Below are 23,028 nucleotides of genomic sequence, written 5' to 3'. Positions count from 1 at the left end.
ATAAAATAGAAAGATGGATGGTTTGACTTTAGAGACACTTAATGAATCAATCAGTGTTTTAAAACCCTGGCTTTATGAAAGAACTGATGATAGATAGATAGATAGATAGATAGATAGATAGATAGATAGACAGACAGACAGACAGACAGACATATGTTCCATAGACTCCCTGGTCAGAAGATATTTGAAAATGTAATATTAGATGACAAGGTTTCAGGAAAAAAACAACATAAACTGAATGTCGCTCTGTTGCTGGGTGACCTCCTCTCTCTCTAATATTTACTAGCACAACCTCCCTGACCCAGAGGCAAGGGAGATGGATGTTTTACAGTTTGCAAATGCTTCTTGAAAGACACTGAAGACTACTTGAGGTAGCTGGTCTAACTCTAGGCTCAAGTGATCAGAGAGGGTGAAAGGATGAATTAGAAGCAAATTGCCTGTAGTCAGAAAGCGTCCCCTTGGGAATAATAAAATGGGCATCATAATCCGCTTTTCCAAATTATTGCAGAAAAGAGAATGAACTCAGGGTTGCTGTGAGAGGCATAGAAAGCAGAAGTCTCTTCCCACAGCACAGCTTTGTTGGAGTTTTTTTTTAAAAAAAAAATGGAGCAGTAAGGTTATCAAAAGCAGGAGGATGCTTTTACAGGTTTGCAAGAGGGGAGGGGCTACTAATCCGTAGTGGAACTTTGGCTTTGCACAGTTCAATCCCTGTTCTGATATACTGTTCCTTGTAAATTTCACTTTACTGTAGGTTTGCTTTCTGTTTCCTATTTCACTTTCAATCAGTAAAACGATGCTAACCATGGCTGCTGGTCTCCCGTGAGTTGCTTTACGGCAGGCATGTCCAACTTCAAGTAGCCTGTGATCTATGATCCAATATAAAAAACAGGCAGTGATCTACCACCCAGGGATGGGTGCAGGGTGGAAGGGCGGGCGCTGGCTGCTTCCACCAAGGAGGCAGGGTGGGTGGCAGGCTGGGTGGGTGCCCAGCTCTCCCCCCCAAGCCAGCCCTTTCTCTCTCCCCCCACAAACAGCTCTCTGTCTCTCTCTCCCCCTCCACAAACCAGCTGGGCTGCAGAGGTGTCCAGGGGGATGCTTCTCCTCCCTCCCCCCCAACCAGTGTGATCTCTCTCTCCCTCCCTCCATCCCTCCCTCCCTGTCAAAGGGAGCCTCGCAGCTGATGTGGATCCCAATAGTGTCATGTGACAAAGACACATGAGAGCAGAAGCAGCAAAGCAGGCTGGGAAGTGCTGGGACTGCACAGTTATTTGGGCCTAACGGCTAACTGTTGAGTCACTCTGACATGTGACTTAGCAGCCATTTTCTCTGTGTGTTCTCTGTAAGATTTCAGTCAGTCAGTCTGCCTCAGTTGTGAGCAGTATGTAATCTCAGTCAAACTGTTTGGAACCATGTTGTTTATGAAGAAGTTTATTTTAACCCTGTAAAGCTCTTATTCTTTCACTTAAAAACTCTGGATTATTAATTTACGCTGCGCGTCAAATAGTGCCTGCCCTCCCTCCTTCCGTCCCTCCTTCCCCACTCAAATAGGGCCACGCAGCTGGTCCTAATCCTGATCCCTCCTTCCCTCCCTGTCAAAGGGAGCTTTCTCACGCGGCTCCTCCTCATGCCTCTCTCTATCTCTGGCAGCCACCCCCTTTCTCAATTGGGAAAGCCACTATAAGCCCACCTCCCCTCTTCCAGCAGCATTGCGCAGGCCTCTCCCCAGCTTCCTCGTGCCTCCCTCCGTCCCCCGTTTCCCCCGTGTGCACTGCTCACAGTTGCATCGTTGCAGAGACTGGCAGCGGCTGCTGCTGCACCTGAGGTTGCAGAGAAAGCCCCTGTAATCTTGCGATCAATGTGCTGTACATGGCTGCTGTAGTCTACCACTAGGTGCCACACTTCGTGTACAGTGGTGCCCCGCAAGACAAATGCCTCGCAAAACGAAAAATGCGCAAGACGAAAGGGTTTTTCGGTTTTTGCGTCGCTTCGCTAGACGAATTTCCCTATGGGCTTGCTTTGCAAGATGAAACATCTTGCGAGTTCTTTTTCTTTTTCCTTTTTCTTAAAGCCACTAAGCCGCTAAGCTGTTAATAACCGCTAAGCCACTAAGCCGTTAATAGCCGCTAAGCCGCTAATAGCTGTGCTTCGCAAGACGAAAAAACCGCAAGACGAAGAGACTCACGGAACGGATTAATTTCGTCTTGCGAGGCACCACTGTATTTTGCTCACCAAGGTTATTACCGTTTTCTATAATGTTATTTTCTAATTTATGTGATTCAACTGCACTACATATTCCGGGGATAGCCAAGCTGTGTGCCTCCAGGTGTCCCTAGACTCCAGCTCCCATCAGTCCTAGCTACCATGGGATTATGGAAGTTGTAATCCAACAATATATGGAAAGCCACAGATTAGCCACCCTTGGCAGTCAAAGATGCTGTAGCTGCTCTGAGATGACTTCCAAGTTTTGATGACTTCCAAGGTTACCTCTGAACACTTTTGTGTTCAGTAATGTTCAATAGTATGAGAAGAGTGTGTGACTCAGTGCATGCAGAAGGAAATCCTTAGCATACTAGCACCTTCACAAAAAAAGTGTCTCCTAAAGCATATCTGAGAAGGACTCAAGAGGAAATTGTGCAGAGTTGAGAAGAGCTAGGTATTGATGTCCTGGAAGTGGATAACTTGCTGTAGATCTGCTAGGTAGCTCTACCTCTTTGGGAAGTAAAGCTAGCTTTACTAGAACCTTTGAAGCTTATTGTGGCGTTTGCCCATTCCTTGTGATTATGTTTGTACAGGGGAATGGAAATGGTTAATGTAGATTGACCAATGAGAAAGCTCAGAGGCGGAGCCTACCTGGTTTTGAGGCTCAGCCCAGGGGTTTTAGCATTGGGAGATAGGGCAGTCAGTCAGACAGAGCAAGTAAAAGTCGACCAGCTAGAGTGACAGCTAGAGTTGTGACAGCTAGAGTGAGAGACAGGGATAGAACTCAGAGAGAAGAGTGTGACAGTGTGAGATAGTGCCACATCTAGTTAAGGGCGCGCATTTGAGAAACCGTTCTAAACATATTTAAAACTTGTTTGTTCTTCAATAAACTTTAATCTTCGTTGTTGACTTTACAACCTGACTGAGACTCAGTATTTCACCAGAAGAAACTTGGTTGGTGGCAGCAAAAGAATACAGTGGTGCCCCGCAAGACGAATGCCTCGCAAGACGGAAAACTCGCTAGACGAAAGAGTTTTCCGTTTTGGAGGAAAACGAATTTCCTATGGGCTTGCTTCGCAAGACGAAAATGTCTTGCGAGTTCCTGCGGGTTTTTTTCCCTTCCCCCCCCCTTTTTCTAAGCCGCTTATCCGCTAAGCCGATAAGCCGCTAAAAGCCGCTAATAGCGCTAATCCGCTAATCCGTCAATGGGCTTGCTTCGCAAGACGAAAAAGCCGCTAGACGAAGAGACTCGCAGAATGGATTCTTTTCGTCTTGCGAGGCACCACTGTAAAGCAGTGGTGTACAGGTCAATAGTCTGTTAAATGACCAGGGGCTCTGTACGAACACCACACTTATCAATAACCTGTTATTTTGTTTTTTCTTTTTGCCCACATTGCTATTATCAGAAGGGTTTGCCATGTGGCTCATACCTACATCAAATTTCCTAAGAAATTTGATTTTCATTGAATTTTCATTGAACCTCTCAGTTGGCAGCTGACAGTGTGCCTAAGCTACTTTAGGTGTGAAGGGTCTCAGAGGGGTTGTGTAGCCTCTCTTGCAGACCTTTGTATGCCAAATGTAGCTGTTTAAATTACTTTTGAGCAAGCAAACATTTTAGTGATTATTTTGTACTTGTTTATATCTTGATCACCATGTAGATATTTTAGGAGTTGGTGGTATATGACTATATCGATCTATCTATCTATGTCTCACCAAAAATTGCAGAGCATCATGGGAAACACTGGGACCTCTTTCTCCCCACCCAGTATGCTACGCAAGTGATAAAACCACCAATTTCAGGAATTAAGAAACATTTACCACTTAGAGGCAGAGAGTAGTCATTGTGGCTAGTAGCTTTTGCCAGCCTTCTCCTCCATGAATTTGTCTGATCTTCTTTTAAAGCCATTGGCCTGACCCAGTAGACCCTTCTGATGTTCTTATGGTGAGTTTGCCCAGAGGAAGGGCAACGGAGGTGACCAAGGGTCACTGTGACTCAGAATATGAAAAATACCTGAAGGACGGCCTCCTTCCCTACAGACCCTCTCTGGTGCTACGACTGGCTGCTCCACCACCCTCAGAAGCTGGGGTGGGTGTGTTGCAGCCTGGGAATGGGTCTTCTCTGGGGCAGTCCCAACCCTGTGGAAACCTCTCTTCAGAGAGAAGTGCCTGGCACCTTAATTACCCAGCTTCTGATGAATGCTGAAGATGCACCTCTCAGGGGTAAGGAGGTGCATTTTTTAGACCTGCGTTACTGCTGCAATTTTATTTTGCACTGCCTTTGAGCTGTAATTATTGAAAGCTGCCCTGGCAAAGGATGGGTAATAAATAAATATGTGGCTGGACGATGGATGTTGCTTTGCACATCCAGCCAGGAAAAGTCTGGGAGCAAGTGCCACTGAACACAATGAGACATTATAACAACATGAAAGGCCATAATTCAGTGGCAGAGCACTGCTTTGCCTGCAGAAGCTCATGGGTTCAAGAGAGGGCATCACTAGGCAGCGCTGGGCACATCCCCTGCACCTGCTGCTCTTGAGTCTTCCCCGCTTATTTTCATATCGTGGGGATAAGTGACAAAGGCAAAAATGTACGGTTTGAGTACTTCCTACACCTTCCTCTCGGCTGGCCATCTCCAGAGTGCAATTCTCTTTCTCCAACATCGTCTCCATGGAAGGGAGGAACAAACTGCATAGGAAAATTCAGATGACTATGTTTAAAAATGGGTAGGGAGCATTTGTGAAGATGAATGGTCAAGCAGGAAGGGTGAACTGACCACCCTTTTCTCAGTCCTGGGCTGCTCTTCCACCTTCCATGATGACATCATCTGATTCTGATTCTAATATTCTCCTAGCCCCTTCCTCACATTCCACAGGGTTAGCATAGAGACAGCAAGAAACAACTTTGCATCATCACTATTCCATTACCGGATATCTTCAGATACGGAGTTCAAGGTGTTCTCGATTCGAAAATTGTGCTTTTTGCATCAGCATTATCAACATGGCAGGTAGGAAATTGTGCCATCTAGATGTTCACCTGTTCTGCTTCATTGTCCCATGAAGTAGACAGAGAAACCAGCTGAGAAGTTCAGGATTTATAGCTGGGGAATGGATGAAATCTTTGGACAACTTAGAGATGGTATCATACATGCAAGTGGATGCTGTGATAGACAGCAAGAGAAAAAATGAGAAAGGCAAATTGCCTAAAAAAGCTACTCCAGTTAGTCAGGGTCCCAGTACACGCCATGGGGCTTAGATAAGCCATGACTAAGGCCCATTCAATGGCCTTCAGTGGGACTTAGTCTTGAATCTATCTGTCACTCGATGTGTCGATAAAATCTGAGGCGCCTTCAAAATCAAATCTTTATTAACGGTACTACTGTCAATCTACATTGCATTTTGTAGAGCAATGTACCTTGTACCTTTCCAAAGCAGCTTACGAATCAAAAGTTTCTAGGGAGAAACAACACAAAACATCAGTTTGGGAGGGGAAAACAGTAGCTAAATAAGTAAATATCCATCAATGCTCCACATTGATCCTGAACCAAAAGCAGTTTGGTTAGATTCTGCTCTTGTGTGAGAGCCTGAAATAGCCATTGTTCTTTAGATGAATCTTTCTTGCTGTTGTAACCCCTATCTCACCAAATTAGAGAAACAAGTGAGCTTAAGAGGTGTAAGACAAACTAGTGTCATTGAAAATAAGGATTGTACCTCTATTTCTTTTCTTCCAGACTTCTTCAGGCGAAGGACCCTGGAGTAAAGCGCGCCTACCCGTGGAAAGCAAGTTATGGGAGACCTGGCCATCAAGGGGATAGGAATACCTATCGCCAAAAAAGAGAACCCCCCCCCAAAGAGAAACATAGAAAAGGCCCAAAAGGAAGCCCCGAAAGTGGAGAAAGGGGGCCTCCTCCAAGGCATCTGAGGGAACAAAATCATCCTGGAGGAAAGGCCCAAAAAACATCCCCAAAGCTTCTTTCGCCCGGTGCCCCCTCCCCAGCGCCCCTCCCTGCCCAAGCCATCAGCCCCATTTCAGCGGAGGCTGGCACCCCTCTCCCTGCCCACCCATGTGGATTGCCTCAAGCCCTTAACATCTGGCTTGCATCCACATGGGTGGGCACCCCCCTCTCACCCTTCCCTCCCCACCAGCTGGAGACCCTTGTCCAGCATTTCTGGCTGGGGTCCCCCCCACCTGACCCGTCACCTTTGCCCCCCCTCCCAACCCTCCATATGTCCAGACACCCAGCCCCCTGAAGGAGCCCCTCCAGCCCACCCCATCCAACCTCAGCCCATCAGAGCTGAAATACATACAAAGTCAAGGTCCCAGTACCCACCATGGGGCTTAGATAAGCCATGACTAAGGCCCATTCAATGGCCTTCAGTGGGACTTAGTCTTGAATCTATCTTTCACTCGATGTGTCGATAAAATCTGAGGCGCCTTCAAAATCAAATCTTTATTAACAGTACGACTGTCCCCCTACATTGCATTTTGTAGAGCACCAAAAGCAGTTTGGTTAGATTCTGCTCTTGTTGTGTGAGAGCCTGAAATAACCATTGTTCTTTAGATGAATCTTTCTTGCTGTTGTAACCCCTATCTCACCAAATTAGAGAAACAAGTGAGCTTAAGAGGTGTAAGACAAACTAGTGTCATTGAAAATAAGGATTGTACCTCTATTTCTTTTCTTCCAGATAAGGCGAAGGACCCTGGAGTAAAGCGCGCCTACCCGTGGGAAGCAAGATAGGGGAGACCTGGCCATCAAGGGGATAGGCATACCTATCCCCAAAAAAGAGAACCCCCCCCCAAAGAGAAACATAGAAAAGGCCCAAAAGGAAGCCCCGAAAGTGGAGAAAGGGGGCCTCCTCCAAGGCATCCGAGGGAACAAAATCATCCTAGAGGAAAGGCCTAAAAAACACCCCCAAAATTTCTTTCACCCGGTGACCCCTCCCCAGCGCTCCTCCCTGCCCAAGCCATCAGCCCCATTTCAGCGGAGGCTGGCACCCCTCTCCCTCCCCACCCACTGGAGACCCCTGTCCAGCATTTCTGGCTAGGGTCCCCCCCACCTGACCCATCACCTTTGACCCCCGTCCCAACCCTGCATATGTCCAGACACCCAGCCCCCTGAAGTAGCCCCTCCAGCCCACCCCATCCAACCCCAGCCCAGCAGAGCTGAAATACATACGAAGCCTCCAGAAAATTGGAGACATTGAGTCAGGCGATGAGAGCTTCCCTCCGTTGACCAAGGTGAGTCTGTGCCCGCTCGGTAAACCTCTCAGCTTGGACCCAGAGTGAAGGGTCTTGCCCAACTAAGGAGTGTTACCAGTACAGCAAAGTAGGATGTATGGGGAGATTTGGCCAACAAGCCAACAATGCTAACCCAAAGAATTCAGAGACGTGGCAAGATTTAATTCCCAAACACCTGCAGGAGCATCCTCTGAGGGGTGAAGCACCTCATCAACAGACTAATCCTTTTTCCAACCAAGAGGGGTGGTGTGTGCCTTTGCCCCACCTCCAAAACCTTCTGGCAGTCAAATAGGAGAATAGCGACAACTAAATAGGAATCCCATCCACTCAGAACTCCTGTGTCCCGTCTTAACCCTCTCTGCCACTGACCCCATGAGCAAAATGCACCTAGATGGCCACCAGTCCAATTGCCAACTAGACACAGGAGCCGTGTTTTCTACCTTGAGTGAAAGCCACCTAAAGCCAAGGAAAACTTGCTAGAGGTAAAGCAGGAGCACCCAGAGATACCTTGGCAACTGGAGGCAGCAGTGCTCTCTTGGTTCTGTGGTACCACTCAGTGGCATAGCTAGAGGGGTGGGGGAAGGATGGGGAGAAGGGGAGCTGTGGTTTCTTGCTGAGGACAAGCTGTAGTTTGGTGGGTAAAAGACACTTGTTGCATCCAGAAGGGTCACAAGTTCAATCTCCAAGGAGAGCTTTGGGGATCCATTGCCAGTTTGTGAAACCCTGGAGACAATGGTGGTAGGGACACCTTGGTGTCCTGGTTTTGGAAGAACTTTATCTCTCCTTGCCCTGTGGGTGGGTGAATGGTCCCACCCATCTCTCAAAGTGGGCCCCCAGGAGCTTGAGAAGAGAAAAAGCAAACAGGACAGGCCTCCCTGCAAATCAGCTGATGAGGGGCAGTGCTGGGTGTGTTCAGCCCTGCTTCCTGCAGGGTCTGGCCAAGTCCCACGGGGAACTCTCTCATGGATGCCAAGCAGGAAGGATTGAACTCATCACCCATCGGCTGAGCTTCAGGCAGCTCAGTCCCACTCTCCACAGGGCACAGGTGTGGGGCAGGGGGCCCCGGTTTGGACAAAAGACCTTGCTGCCCAAACTTGGCCCACGCACTGGAGGTTCCCTGGTGGTGTGGGCATTGTTGAGCCAGACAGGCCCCGCAGATTTCCACCATTGTTTGTTAATCAGGTTAAAACGTTAGCAGGGTTATTGTAAATTCAGTAGTGTAAAGTATGCTAGATATAGTGGGAAGGGAGAAATAGGAATATATGGGGAAATTAAAATAGGCAGTGTGGCATTCGTACGGAGCCCCTGGTCGTCTCACGGACTATTGAACTGTATACCATTAATCCACTGCCACCAACCAGGTCCTCCCCGGTAAAATCACTTCAGCCTCAGTCAGGTTCTCAATTAATTAAAAAGGGTGTGTTTTATTTCAGACACAAACAAACTGTTACGGTATTCCAAATGTTGTTACTCTTTACTTTCTTAGTCTTATTTTCCTCTCTCTATCTCTTCTACCTCCCCTCAAGCAAGAACCCGCTGCCCTGTCTATCTCCAACTGCCTTTCCCAACCAGCCAACCCACTAAAACCAACCAACTACCCACCAACAACTCCCAACAACTCACTCAAACCTCGGGCTAAACCCTTTTATACACAGGTAGGCTCCGCCTCCGGCTTTCCTATTGGTCTATATTTTTAACCCTATCTCTTCCCCCTGTTCAAACATTTTCTAAATGAACGGGCAAACGCCACATCCCTCCCCCCTTAAAGAAGTTTGATCAGGAGGGATAACTGAACAGAGTTATTGGCAAATATTGCATGCCTGGCAATATAGCTTGATTTGTTTTCCCATGCCTGGTCAGTAGAGGTTCTGCACAACCCTTCATTTAGTGCGTGTTATTCCCATGTGTGCACCAAAAATGCTATTATGGGCTTGTTGCAAAATCTTTTCTCTATAGGTGTGAGGGATTACCAGTTGTTTACGGATTCCTCCCCCCCCCCCCCCATATGTTGTGGCAAGGAGTTTTCTTCACATAATCTCTCTGGGCGTTCAGCGGTTAAAGGAGCAGCAGACTTAGCCGCCTCAAAACAACTGCTTACCCCAACATCCCCTTTTTGCTCCTGAGCAAAACTAGCCTTATGTGTGTTTTTAAAAGGAACTATAACGGCTTCAGTTTCTGCTCCGCCCAAACCTTCCAAGAGAGGTTTTCCCAGCCGTGCCTCCACTGGCAACTGTTTCAGTTTCCTCAGTAGTGGGTGATTCTTGGCCCCCCTTTGAGCGAGTAACTACAAATGCACTCTTAACATGCTCTAGGAGATCCCAGCCGATAAAAACTACTGCTGGAACCTCCTCAGAAATGGCTACCTGCCACTTCCCAGACCAATCACGGAAGTTAATATCCACTTCAGCTACTTTTAGGATCACTGGTTCTTTGGCAATTCTTTTTAATTTTATTGTTTTCTCAAGTATTAATTTAGTGGTGGAAATTATGTCCGGATGGACGATTGTAATCTGTGAGCTGGTGTCTCTTAACCCAAGATACTTTTTATCATCAACCCAGATGTTTTCCCCAGCATTTCTCAAGAGGAAACTATCCTGTTTAATCAAGTAGCATTGTACCACACGAGCTTCAAAATTTTCCTCAGGCTCAGGCCTAGCTAAAACCTCAGTTTCCTTAGCAACCTGCCTAGCCTCTTCCTGCGCCACTGAGTGGATACAATAAGTCTGTTTTTGAGAACCCAAATTCACAGTTTTACCCTTTCCATCCCCGCAGTCCAAACTCCTGTGGCCTAATTTACCACACATCCAGCACTTTATTTCCCTGTACCCAGTATAATTATTTTTATTTCCTTCTCCTTCAGTGGGACCAATTACAGAGTGGGACCAATGTTAGTCAGGGCCTTGTCAGTTGGACTTTTAGTTTGTGGCATATTTCCCTTATTTGTCACTGAGGTAGGGCTTTCCTTGACATATTGAAATTTGTTTTTGGGGTACTCCCACACTTTCCCGCCAAATTTCAGACCATCAAATCCATGGTCTCTAATTTCATTAATTTGGTCAGCTAAAGTGGCTGCCTCCTGTATAGTTTTGGGATGTCATTCTTTTACCAGATATTTCAATTTCTCATTGATGGTTGTATAAAATTGTTCAAACGCTATAATCTCCCTGATCTTCTGAACTGAATCGGCACCCTCCTGCTCTAGCCACTTTGTGAGGTAATTTGAAATTTTGGCTCCAAGTTGAGCAAACATTTCTTCCCTCACTTTTGTCACACTCCTGAACTTCTTTCTTAACTGTTCTGAGGCGATTCCAAATCGGGTGTAAATTAATTGTTTAAACATGTCAAAATTTCTAGACTGGTCTTCTGGCATTTGTGCATATATTTCAGCTAAGGTTCCACTAATTCTAGCCCTTAATATTATCATTTTTTCCTCATCTTTTACTTGGAAATCTTTGCATGCTCTTTCAAATGAGACAATAAAAGCCTCCGGATTATCCTTCTCTTTGAACTCAGGAAAACGCTTGAGGTCTATCTTAACCTGACTTTGATCATTTGTGCTATTATTATTATTTTGGTTTTCCACAGATGCCAATTCCATTTTCCGCATTTCTAACTGAAATTGCATCTCTTTTCCCCACAGATGCTCCCTTTCTCTTTCTCTTTCTTGTTCAGCTTTCATTTTATCTTTCTTTTTCTTGTTCAACTTTCATTTTATGTCTTTCTTGTTCAGCCTTAATTTTTTCTCTAAATTTCTTGTTCAGCCTTAATTTTTTCTCTAATTTAAATTTGTATTCCTGTTCCAACTTCCATTTTTCAAATTCTAAAGAGAGTCTAGGCTCTACTGCCTCAGAAGGAATTTCTGATATCTCCTCTAAACTCTGCCCTTCTCTCTGAGAATTCCCATTTTCCTCTCCCTCAGAGCTTCCATAGGTTGGTTCCCTAACAAGATTTCTTGACTTTTTGGGTGGCATATTGAGCACTTGTGGTCTGACAGCGAAATAGAGTCAGTTGAGAGATTTTTTTCCCCAAGTCAAGTTATAGTTCCCAAGTTATTTCCCCAAGTTATTCTTTCTGGCTAGGTTTTCTTTTAGACTTTGGCCTTGAAGCCTTGCACTGGGTCTTCACACTGGCCCTGCACAGACACTTCTTCCAACAACAAGTCCAATACCTCTGCCAAAATAACCTCACTCCCAGATCCAACTTCCTCTTCACGAGCGTATAAACCAATCCCGCCACGGGCGTATAAATCTATCCCATCACAGGTGTATTTATTTCTCCCACCACAGACATATTCTTTTATTCCACCACGGGCGTATTTATTTATCACACCGCTGCCGCCAATTTTGTGGTGTTCGTACGGAGCCCCCGGTCGTCTCACAAACTATTGACCCGTACACCACTAATCCGCTGCCACCAACCAGGTCCTCCCCGGTAAAATCACTTCAGCCTCAGTCAGGTTCTCAATTAATAAAGAAGAGTGTATTTTATTTCAGACACAAACAAACTGTTACAGTATTCCAAACGTTCTTACTCTTTACTTTCTTAGTCTTATTTTCCTCTCTCTATCTCTTCTACCTCCCCTCAATCAAGAACCCACCGCCCTGTCTATCTCCAACTGCCTGCCAACTGCTCCTCCAACTGCCTTTCCCAACCAGCCAACCCACTAAAGCCAACCAACTACCCACCAACAACTCCCAACAACAACTCACTCAAACCTCGCGCTAAACCCTTTTATACACAGGTAGGCTCCGCCTCCGACTTTCCTATTGGTCTATATTTTTAACCCTATCTCTCCCCACGTTCAAACATTTTCTAAATGAACGGGCAAACGCCACATCCAGTCTTAATGGAGAAAGAAATAGAACCATGGAAGGGGGAAGGGAAGTCAAGGAAAGAATGTACGGTTGTATTCAATGAAATGTAAAAGACTCAAATGAAGGCCTAAAAGATACCTTGTCATCATGTCCTTGCAGGTGTTCCCAAGGCAGAGTGATGGTTCTGGATTTTGACCAGGACTGGGATTCTTGGAAGAGAGCTTTTGGAAGCCAGTTGACACAATTCTGGCTGGGAAATGACCACCTGCTGAGCTCCTTGGGTAATTGGCTCTCCTTCTTCCTTCAGGTCCTTCTGCTCCGACCACCACTTTCTCTTTCACTGCCATCTCCCAGGTCCTCTCCTTGGGAAGGTGGGAGAGGCCGTGTGGTGTGTGACGGTTAGAGTGTTGGACTAGACCCAGAGAGGCCCGGGTTCAAATCTCATGGCAAGACAGTGGTGCAAGAGTCACCTGGTGCACATGTGAGAAGCTTCCTGCCGGACTGGGACTGTGTCTAGGTCTCCTTCCATAGCCATCCTCCGCCCCCCTCTAGGGAGGAAGGGTGGCTGTGGCGTGGAATCGCAGGGCTGGGGAGAAGCAGCAGGCAGTGTGACTCCCCCCAGACTTGTGAAAGTGTTTGGGCCAGCTGAAGTAGGCAAGGAGGGTGAGGCCCTTCAGGGGTGGGGGCAGGGGTGGGGAGGATGGTTTTTTGTGTGACACCCTTTAAAGACCATTTTAACCTTATTTGTCACACTGGGGGGGGGGGATTGCAGCTGCTGCTGCTGCTGCTGCTTTGGAATCTGCAACCCAAGGTGTTGCTACAAGTCTTTTTTGTTTGTTTGTTTGTTTGTTTGTTTTTGTTACTACAAAGGATAATAGACCTTGGATGACTCTGTTGCACCCCCTGGTGATGTCATTGGGAGTGCAACATGGTCCAGCTTCCCCCTCCCTCCCTTACAGTTCGAAGTGACTAAACCAGCCTCCCTGGCCGTTATATAGGTGACGCTGTAGCAGAGGAAAAATGAGGTCAACAGTTTCCTTTGCCTCCATGGTGTGTAGCCGGAATCTCTGGCTTTCCCCCTCTGTTGCCTTACAAATTGGCATGGGAGGGATTGGCACATAGGTGCAAAGTTGGTCTGACTTTGACTGGAGTTTGTTCTCTTCCTCACAGGCGATTCGCTTTCCTATGATGCCTTTCTCAACCAAGGACAGACAGCAGGAGCCCAAGAACAGGAAATGGGCAGAGGTGTATCAAGGAGTCTGGTGCCACGACGACTGCCACCTCTACAACGCCGACCCCTCCTTTGCAGATGGGCTGAACTGTGAAAGTGGCCAGGAGTACCACGATTGCTACAAGCACTCAGAAATGACATTCAGGAGCATGTCATCCCCTGACTCGATGTTTTCCTTTCCTCCAGAGGCTCTGTGTGTCTTTCATCCCCTGATGGGGTGGGCTGGAGGTTTGACTTCAGGGTGTTTTTTTTAGGCCATTCCTCCAAGGTGATTTTGTTCCCTCGGATGCCCCCTTTCTCTATCTTTTTGGCTTCCTTTTGGGCCTCGTAGGATTTTATCTTTGGGGGGTTCTCTTTATTGGGGTTAGGTGTGCCAGGTCTCCCCTATCTACCTTCCCACGGGCAGGACAGCTTTTTCTGAATAGGTTCCAGGGTCCTTCTCCCTTTGCTTCTATCTTTTTAAATATATATGAGTGTGTGTCATTAAAGAATTATTAGTTTTAAAACATATGTGCATTGTCTCTTTTTTCAAGTTGCGGTTTCCACAGATCAGCTTCATTTGTTGTGAGACATTAGTGTTACATACAGTGTTAGGTTAGGAAGAAAAAGGGGCAAGAGGGGGCGGCAGTGGTGAGTGGGGCGGGGATGCTTCTGTTCTTCTACTTACTGTATGTGGGGGGGGGGGTTGTGTCAGTGTCGCTTGTGTGGGTTCTCTTACTATAAAAAGTATAAACCTAAATCAAACAAGTGTTGGAAAGGTAAAGAGAAAGAAGGTTCTTTTTCTCATATGTGGTGGTCTTGTAGTAAGGTTAAAACTTACGGGGAAATGATATATAATGAATTGAAAAGGATCTTCAAAATAACCTTTGTAAAAAAACAAAAAACAAGAAGCTTTTCCTTGGGGAATTATACCGACAGCACTATGTAAACTGTATAGAAATTTATTTATGTATGCTACTACAGCAGCAAGAATGCTACTCGCCCCAAAATGGAAAGAAGCGAAGTCCCAGCAAAGGAAGAATGGATACAAAAACTTAATGGAATATGCAGAAATGGCAAAATTTGCTGGAAGAATAAGAAATCAAGATAACAAACTTTTTATTAAAAAATAGAAATGGTTTATTGAATATTTATAGGTAAATAGCAAACAGATAAAAAACATGCGTAGGATTCTTGTAATAACCTGCAGTTTCATAAAAATGTATATTTAAAATAGATAATTAAATGAGCAAGTAGATGAATTTGGATATGCAGAAGATATTAAAAAATAAATTTAAGGAATCACAGAAACAGAGGGAAGGAAGTCAAACATTGACATGTTAAAATGCTTGTAAAATTATGAAATTTATACATTTTAAAAGTATAACCATAAACCTAGAAAAAAAGAGAAGAAAAAGGATGAGTTCTTGGTCTAGGAAGGTGCCCCTTTGTAGTCCACTGGGATGAGTCCTAAAGAACTGGTCTCTCCTGGCGGAAGGGCTGGGGGCCAACTGGACCAAGCAAAAAGTAAGGCAATTTTGCCAGCAGGAATGGCCCCTTTATGTCCTCAGTAAACTTGTTGTTTGGCCTGAATTTGGAATGATAGATGGCGGCAGAATTTTGAAATTGTTGGAGTTCCTTAGGAACACTGGGAAATGGGATGAACATGACTATGGAGAATTGTTGAATGATTTGACGTTGAAACCTGCTTTGAGGAAGCCTTGCAAGTTTCTGCCAGTCTTAGAAAAGGTTCCTCTGCATAAACCTTCTGCCCCTGCCCCCGGTATTTTCTGATCCTGAAGAAGAGGACCCTCCCCCTTATGTGTCTCACCCCAATCCTGTCCCTCTCGATCACACTCTTCTTCACCCCGACCTGGCGCCATCCCCAGTTCAAGAAGCACCCTCAGGCATAAGGTCCCCATATCAGACTCGCTCGTTTCTTTGGTCTCAGCATCCTGAGGACCCTGCAAGTGGGGGGAGGACAACCCAACATGGCTCCTCTGGGTGTCCCCTGGACAAGCTGAGGGAATTGGGTGCTGTAGGCAAAGAAGAAGAGCTTGGGGAGGCCAATGAGATGGAAATCTCCCTGTTGGATTGCAGTATAGAGGATTTGAGCAGAGGCCTTGCTCATCTGGAACAAGTGAAAAGAAAAGCACCGTCCTCACCTGTGAGGGATGGGGATGAATTGGGAACAGCCTTAGTTGATGTAAGAAGACAGGTTGTTCAAAAGGTGGCATGAGAAAGGAGGAGGCCTGACCTCAACTCCACAGAGTCTTTACCCTCTGAGGCAAATGCCTGCAGGTCTCCAGGCACAACTAACCTGGGTTCACGTCCCATTCTCCAGCACTGACCTTTTCAACTGGAAGAATCAAAGGCCCAGGTTTTTTCAGCTGAAGCAGATCAAATGACCAGTCTAATGGAATCAGCCAGTCCTTTCTCTCCCCCCCCCAACAGCTCTCTCCCCCCTCAAACCAGCTGGGCTGCAGAATTTTCCCTCTCCTCCCCCATCCCTAAACCAGTGCGCAATCTCTCTATCCCTCCCTCCCCCCACCCCATCAAAGGCAGCCTCGCAAGTGATGTGGACCAAAGCATCTGTCACTGTGACTAGATGAGGAATGGCCATAGCTGGAAATAGAAATTCTTTGGTACCTTGGCCACCTGGGCCATAAATGTTGGGTCCATAAATGTTGGGTCCTCAAGATAAGCTGTTCCGTCACTGAAATTCCCTCTGAAATAGGCCATCTCCACACTTCCTAGACACATCTGTCCTGTCAAGATGCCATTTCAGTTTGTTGGTCTGGTCCTCATTTGGGCTATTATCACCTCTAGACCCTGATCCAGCCCCTGCAGAGACCCACCTGGTTCAGATAATACGGAGGGATAGAGCTGACTGTCATCTGCATATCGGGGCCACCTCACTCCAAATCTCCAGATCATGACCTAACGCAGCACAGATGTTAAAGATCATGGGGGACAGAAAACATGGAATCTTGTGGGACCCCCACAGTGCAATTTCCACAGGACCGGGCAGAAGTTCACCAACTTCTGGTAGCAGTTCTGCAGATAGGAGCGGGATCATCATTGTGCCTCCAATATACAACTTGCAAAGTCACTCTAGGAGGATACCATCCATGGTCAATGGCATCGAAAGCTGCTGAGAAGTCAAGGAGCATTAGCAGAGACACACCTTGGTTGTCTCTCTCCCAATACATGTCATCAAACAAGGCAACACAGGTCTAAATCCAGATTGAAATGGGTTCAGCTAATCTATTCATTCTGAAACTGTTTGGTGACCATTCTCTCAACCACTTTACCTCAAAAGCGGTTGTTTGTCATTAAGTGGTAGTTGTCATACACCTCATTCTGTATTGGAATATTTAATCAGAATATTTAACCATTTTGCAATCAGAATCAATATAATCATTATGATATAAATTTGAGCAACAATTATCATTATTTCTCTTCTGTTAAGATTATAAATTCATTAAGTATATTTTTAGGATTGAGAATAGAGGGAACTGTGTAGACAAATGGTGTTAATGGTTCTATAATGTAAAATTGAATTGTATTATGACACTGAATATCAGGTGTAGTAGATATAGTTGAAAAGATTGCAATTTATATACCTTTGCTTTTCATTGTTTGCCTACATAACTTATTAAAGGAAATCAAATAATAAATGTTGCACTTAAAAAGCAAAGAAGAAAAGAAAAGAAAAGCAACGATGGTAATCCAATTAATCCACCATTGCATTCTCAAGAATTAATAGAGAAGATGCAGGAAGAAAAAAGTTAACATAAGGACCCACAAAGGGGAGGAGGGAAATTCATGGGAATTTATGGAATTCTCTTTCTGGTTTTGGTTGTTTGACAATTGTTTGTAAATTTCAAAATCTGAAAATTAAATATAGTGGTACCTTGGTTTTCGAACGTCTCTGTTGACAAAAATTTCGGAACTCGAACACCGTGAACCCGGAAATAAATGCTTCGGTTTTCGAACGAGGCTTAGAAGTCAATCAGGAACCGCGGCTTCCACTGAGTGCAAATCCCCAAAGCCTAGCTGTCAGCTATTGAGGTTTTGGTTTTCAAATGTTTCGGAACTCGAACAGTCCAGTCTTCTGGAATAGATTACATTTGAAAACTGAGGTAATGCTGGAGAGAGAGAGAGAGAGAGAGAGAATGCAATGGTGGTAGACAGAGGCACCAACTTGTGAGCGAGATTGGGTGTGTGACATCCCAGTGTTGTGTCAGGACGTTGGAGGAGCCAGATGTCAGAGAAGCGCAGATGCTGACAGGAGGAGAAGAAGCAGGCACAGGGAGAGGACAGTTAACAGCAGAAAGCAGAGAGGAGGGGGAGAGCAGCTGCAATCTGAGCTCTGACCAAAGGGACAGACAGATGTGTGAGAACTACGATAGTGGGCAAGAGGGGGTTGTGCCCGTGCCTGACCCCAGGGGAGCATCTGGGGAGTGAACAGAGTCTGTTCCCGGGTGTTATGTACTGAAGTTCTCACCCTGGGCCAGCAGGGGGATACTGTAGATAGTCATGCAAATGAAGGATCGAAAGTGACGTTCAGTGATTGGATAGTTTGTATGCAAATGAAGGATCAAAAGTGACGTTCAGTGATTGGATAGTTTTAGAAAGTTGCTACAGTTACATTGTTCTGGAGCTCTATATAAGCAGGCTGACTGAGCTCTTCAGTTCAGTTCTATTCTGGCCTTTGAATAAACAAGAGCTGTTTGAAGAATCGCTGTGTCGTCTGATATGTTCGCCCACAACTTAACACCGGGCTTTTCACCTACCTCAGGTGTTCACCCTTGGCTGACCTATGCTGGAGCCCTGGGTCAGCGCTCCCTTTCTGATGCCCAGTGTGCTGTTATCTGGCCTGCCAGAAACAAGTTGTGACAGGAAATGTATGGTAATTTCCCCAAGGACTACAGGCATCTAGAAGGAGTGGGGCAAGGGTGGAAAGCTAAGGATCAGGCACTGAATGGGTCTGAAGTGATTTGGATTGGCTTACAGTTGTTGAGCTATTTATTGATTCGTAGAGGAGGTCATAGAATCATAGAATCATAGAATCATAGAGGTGGAAGAGACCACAAGGGCCATGGAGTCCAACCCCCTGCCAAGCAGGAAACACCATCAGAGCACTCCTGACATATGGTTGTCAAGCCTCTGCTTAAAGACCTCCAAAGAAGGAGACTCCACCACACTCCTTGGCAGCAAATTCCACTGTCGAACAGCTCTTACTGTCAGGAAGTTCTTCCTAATGTTTAGGTGGAATCTTCTTTCTTGTAGTTTGGATCCATTGCTCCGTGTCCGCTTCTCTGGAGCAGCAGAAAACAACCTTTCTCCCTCCTCTATGTGACATCCTTTTATATATTTGAACATGGCTATCATATCACCCCTTAACCTCCTCTTCTCCAGGCTAAACATGCCCAGCTCCCTTAGCTGTTCCTCATAAGGCATCGTTTCCAGGCCTTTGACCATTTTGGTTGCCCTCCTCTGGATACGTTCCAGTTTGTCAGTGTCCTTCTTGAACTGTGGTGCCCAGAACTGGACACAGTACTCCAGGTGAGGTCTGACCAGAGCAGAATACAGTGGCACTATTACTTCCCTTGATCTAGATGCTATACTTGGCTACTAGATGAATCACTTGGCTTATCTGAGCCTAGGGTAGCACCCATTATTAAAGCTATGGGTCACAGAGGAGAGAGGTAGGGCTGTCCTAAAAGAAGGGAAAGCCTTGCTGAGCATAAAGATTTGCTTATCCATTTCTCTGGATTCAGCCAAACAGTCCTGTTAACTTGATCTTTGAGTGCTGGAGGCCAGATATACGTTGAAGGGAGTAAATGTTGGAAGGTAATCAGAAATTTGCCATAGAAATTAACGATGCACCTAATGCAGAATGTCTGAACTCATTTATTATTTGGTGGGGAGAATTTAATGTATGCACAGTGCAGGTTGAATAAACACCAAATTAGCACCCAGCCTGTCAGAGCTAAAATAATAATAAATTACTGTTTTCAGAATTCAATCTTGCCTCTGAAAGCAAACATTGTCCTTTGTTCAACTTTAATTGAAAAAATATATATTGTTTTAAACCTAATGAGACAGAACGCAGACATTTATACAGTCTACATATTACCACGACAAGAAATTTAGTTCATTATAAGTTGTTTTTCAAAAGAAACAACATTTTATGACTCAGAGGTGTCTTTCCCTGGCAATTAGGCCGGGGAGCCTAATTAAATATTAAATCAGTGTTCAGATAAGCATAATGGAATAATTCTGAAAAACCCTCTAAGCTATTAAGACACAGTAACAGCTGGAATACAGTTTTGGTTTTCTACATTTAAATGCACTGATGAATGTTCATTAAAGCATACTCTTAAGGGTTTTTTTTAGCCAAAAAAGAAATCACCTTTGAGTAACTTTGGCCACATTCACACAATACATGTTAAAGCACTATGATGCTTTATGTCTTCCCCCTCAAAGAAGTCTGGGAGCCATAATTTGTTAAGCATGCTAAGAGTTTAAGTTACCCCTAACGACTTTGGCATAAGAAGTGAATTGTTACAAATGTGTCCCATACCACTTAACCCTCCCGATTTAAGTGAGACATCCCAGAATTACAGAAACCATCCCAGCTTCTGATTGGTACCAGTTGGTATAAAAAGTGCCCGTATTTTTCGCTCTATAAGATGCACCAGACCATAAGACGCACCTAGTTTTGGGAGGAGGAAAACAAGAAAAAAAATATTCTGAATCTCAGAAGCCAGAACAGCAAGAGGGATCGCTGCGCAGCGAAAGCAGCAATCCCTCTTGCTGTTCTGGTGTCTGGGATAGCTGCACAGCCTGCATTCGCTCCATAAGACGCACACACATTTCCCCTTACTTTTTAGGAGGGAAAAAGTAAGTCTTATAGAGCAAAAAATACAGTAGTTATGTAATATGATATCTAACCACATCTAAGAGGAAGAAAATAACCACTGAGCCTCTATAAAGGCTCCAGTGCAGACAAACAGCCAGAGGATCTGCTTCTAGGTTCCACATTTGCATAACAAATGAATTTCTATTGACACGACAGTCAATGTATTAAAACTGTTCAAAAAGGGTTATCTTCCTGAAATTGAATTTTACTTAAATAAAACAAGACAGGTACGGCAATTAACCTACGTTCAGCTAATTGATTTCCTGTTAACCTGCCACAGGTGCCTTGGTGTTTGCTTTTAGAGCCTAAATATACATTGACGCTTTAATCAATGGTGAAGATTGTAATTACACCTTTATTGCACCTTTAATTTTGAGTTAATTATGATCCCACTTGACTAATGCCTCATAAATATGAAAACTCAAAATATGGTCTTTTAATCGTGTGAACATTACGGTGTGATAACCTCAATAAACTCCAGTCTAAATGTTTATTTTAACTTGTAAAAAAAAAAAAATCTTTAAAAGGCTACAGCAGTCAGGTAAATTGTCCTAAGGCAGAGCTTTTCAGTGATGCAGTGTAGGGCCTAGTGGTTAAATTGAGGGTCGTTCAGGTTCATTAAATAGATATTAAATTGGGTCGGGGGGAGATTCATTGAAATTTGTTTTAAACTTTCCATAGAAATGTACTGGATGCTTCGGCTTGGATGTGGGCAAACATGCTTCTCAATGAATCAGTTGCTCAGTGTGATAGTACCAGGGGCGTAGGAAGGGGGGCGGGGTGCCCCAGGTGCCATCATGGAGGGGGGTGACAAATGATCAAGGAACAATGCAAGATGGGTGACACCTGGCTTGAGAGCAGTACATGTGAAAAGGATCTAGGAGTCTTGGTTGACCACAAACTTGACATGAGCCAACAGTGTGACGCGGCAGCTAAAAAAGCCAATGCAATTCTGGGCTGCATCAATAGGAGTATAGCATCTAGATCAAGGGAAGTAATAGTGCCACTGTATTCTGCTCTGGTCAGACCTCACCTGGAGTACTGTGTCCAGTTCTGGGCACCACAGTTCAAGAAGGACACTGACAAACTGGAACGTGTCCAGAGGAGGGCAACCAAAATGGTCAAAGGCCTGGAAACGATGCCTTATGAGGAACGGCTAAGGGAGCTGGGCATGTTTAGCCTGGAGAAGAGGAGGTTAAGGGGTGATATGATAGCCATGTTCAAATATATAAAAGGATGTCACATAGAGGAGGGAGAAAGGTTGTTTTCTGCTGCTCCAGAGAAGCGGACACGGAGCAATGGATCCAAACTACATGAAAGAAGATTCCACCTCAACATTAGGAAGAACTTCCTGACAGTAAGAGCTGTTCAACAGTGGAATTTGCTGCCAAGGAGTGTGGTGGAGTCTCCCTCTTTGGAGGTCTTTAAGCAGAGGCTTGACAACCATATGTCAGGAGTGCTCTGATGGTGTTTCCTGCTTGGCAGGGGGTTGGACTCGATGGCCCTTGTGGTCTCTTCCAACTCTTTGATTCTATGATTCTATCATTCTAACAATTACTGCCCTACTAGGGTGGTTCATAAAAAACTTTTTTTTGAAAATGCCTGCTCCAAAGATCTTATCCTACTACACTAGGGATTATATAGCTATATATGAAATTTCATGCATATCAGTTAATATCTTGACCCTCCTCCACAAAAATAGCTGTTTACTTAGCCGTTTTCCTATGTCGTGAAGGCTGAAATTTCAATTCAGTGAAGCAGGGTCAAGATATTAACTGATATGTTTTTTTGTTTTGGTAAACCACTTTGCAGGTTTTTTAAAATAAAATTTATTAAATAAATAAACAATAGCTATAAATAAAATAACACAAGCCAAAACACAATCCATCCTGTAGGTTTAAGTATCTGTCCAGAGTCACCTACTTGTTATCAGAGGTCCAGAATGTGAGAAAATATGAAATAATATAAAACCATTTTTGCAGGCAAAAAAAATTTAAATCAATGGGGGGGTGACAATAAATTTTCCTCACCTGGTACCACCTGACCTTCCTACGCCTCTGGGTGGTACTACCTATTTGGAACTCTGATGAAACTAAATCCAGCACTTCCAAACCCATCCACAGGGGCAATCCGAAAGGCAAGTTCTGGTCCTGGTCCAAAGTCAGGGAGTAGAGATGTGATTCCTGTGACCCATCAGATATTGTTGGATTCCAACTCCCAGGCAGGATGGCCAATGCTTAGACATGATGGGAGTTCTAGGCCATCAAATCAGGAGGGCCACAAGTTCCTCAAGCCAGTGCTAGGATGGAGAAATTAGAATAATCCAGCAGGATCTGGCCAAAGACCTATCTAGTGTAGGCTTCACATTCCAACAGTAGCCAATCTGATGGTTGTGGTAAGCCCACTAGCAGGACCACAATAGCTGTCTCCAACTGTTGCTCCTCGGCATGGTGCCTCAGATCTTGGAGGCAGCACATAGTCACCATGCCTAGTACCTTTGTAAAGGGACCCCTGACCATTAGGTCCAGTCATGGCCGACTCTGGGGTTGCGGCGCTCATCTCTCTTTACTGGCTGAAGGAGCCATGTGGCCAGCATGACTAAGCCGCTTCTGGCGAACCAGAGCAGCGCACGGAAACGC

At 45.1% G+C, this 23,028-nt stretch overlaps 1 protein-coding gene and 1 long non-coding RNA gene across 10 annotated transcripts in view; one reads left to right on the top strand and one right to left on the bottom strand.

The window, feature by feature from the left end:
• Positions 1 to 13,985, top strand: part of LOC310750486 (uncharacterized protein) — a 116,623-nt gene extending 102,638 nt beyond the window's left edge. Inside the window, exons 1-3 of one of the 9 annotated variants that reach the window (XR_014542104.1) lie at positions 9,096 to 9,898; positions 12,408 to 12,529; positions 13,419 to 13,985. Coding sequence is in view for 1 of the 9 variants with exons in the window: in XM_083588724.1 (XP_083444850.1) it covers positions 13,419 to 13,733 (315 nt within the window). In the remaining 8 variants the exon portion in view is untranslated. The other 8 variants (XR_014542106.1, XR_014542108.1, XR_014542101.1 and 5 more) reach the window with 8 other exon arrangements.
• Positions 598 to 12,479, bottom strand: LOC310750806. The gene is made up of 2 exons (XR_014542293.1): positions 12,387 to 12,479; positions 598 to 866 (listed from the first exon to the last, which is right to left on the bottom strand). It is a non-coding gene; the product is annotated as an uncharacterized lncRNA (long non-coding RNA).
• Positions 13,986 to 23,028: the final 9,043 nt, after the last annotated feature.

The sequence above is a fragment of the Podarcis filfolensis genome (genome assembly GCF_964270895.1).
Source record: "Podarcis filfolensis genome assembly, chromosome: 15".
NCBI lineage: Eukaryota > Metazoa > Chordata > Lepidosauria > Squamata > Lacertidae > Podarcis > Podarcis filfolensis.
The sequence above is the reverse complement of the archived record's forward strand: the minus strand, read 5'-3'. Positions and strand labels throughout refer to the sequence as shown.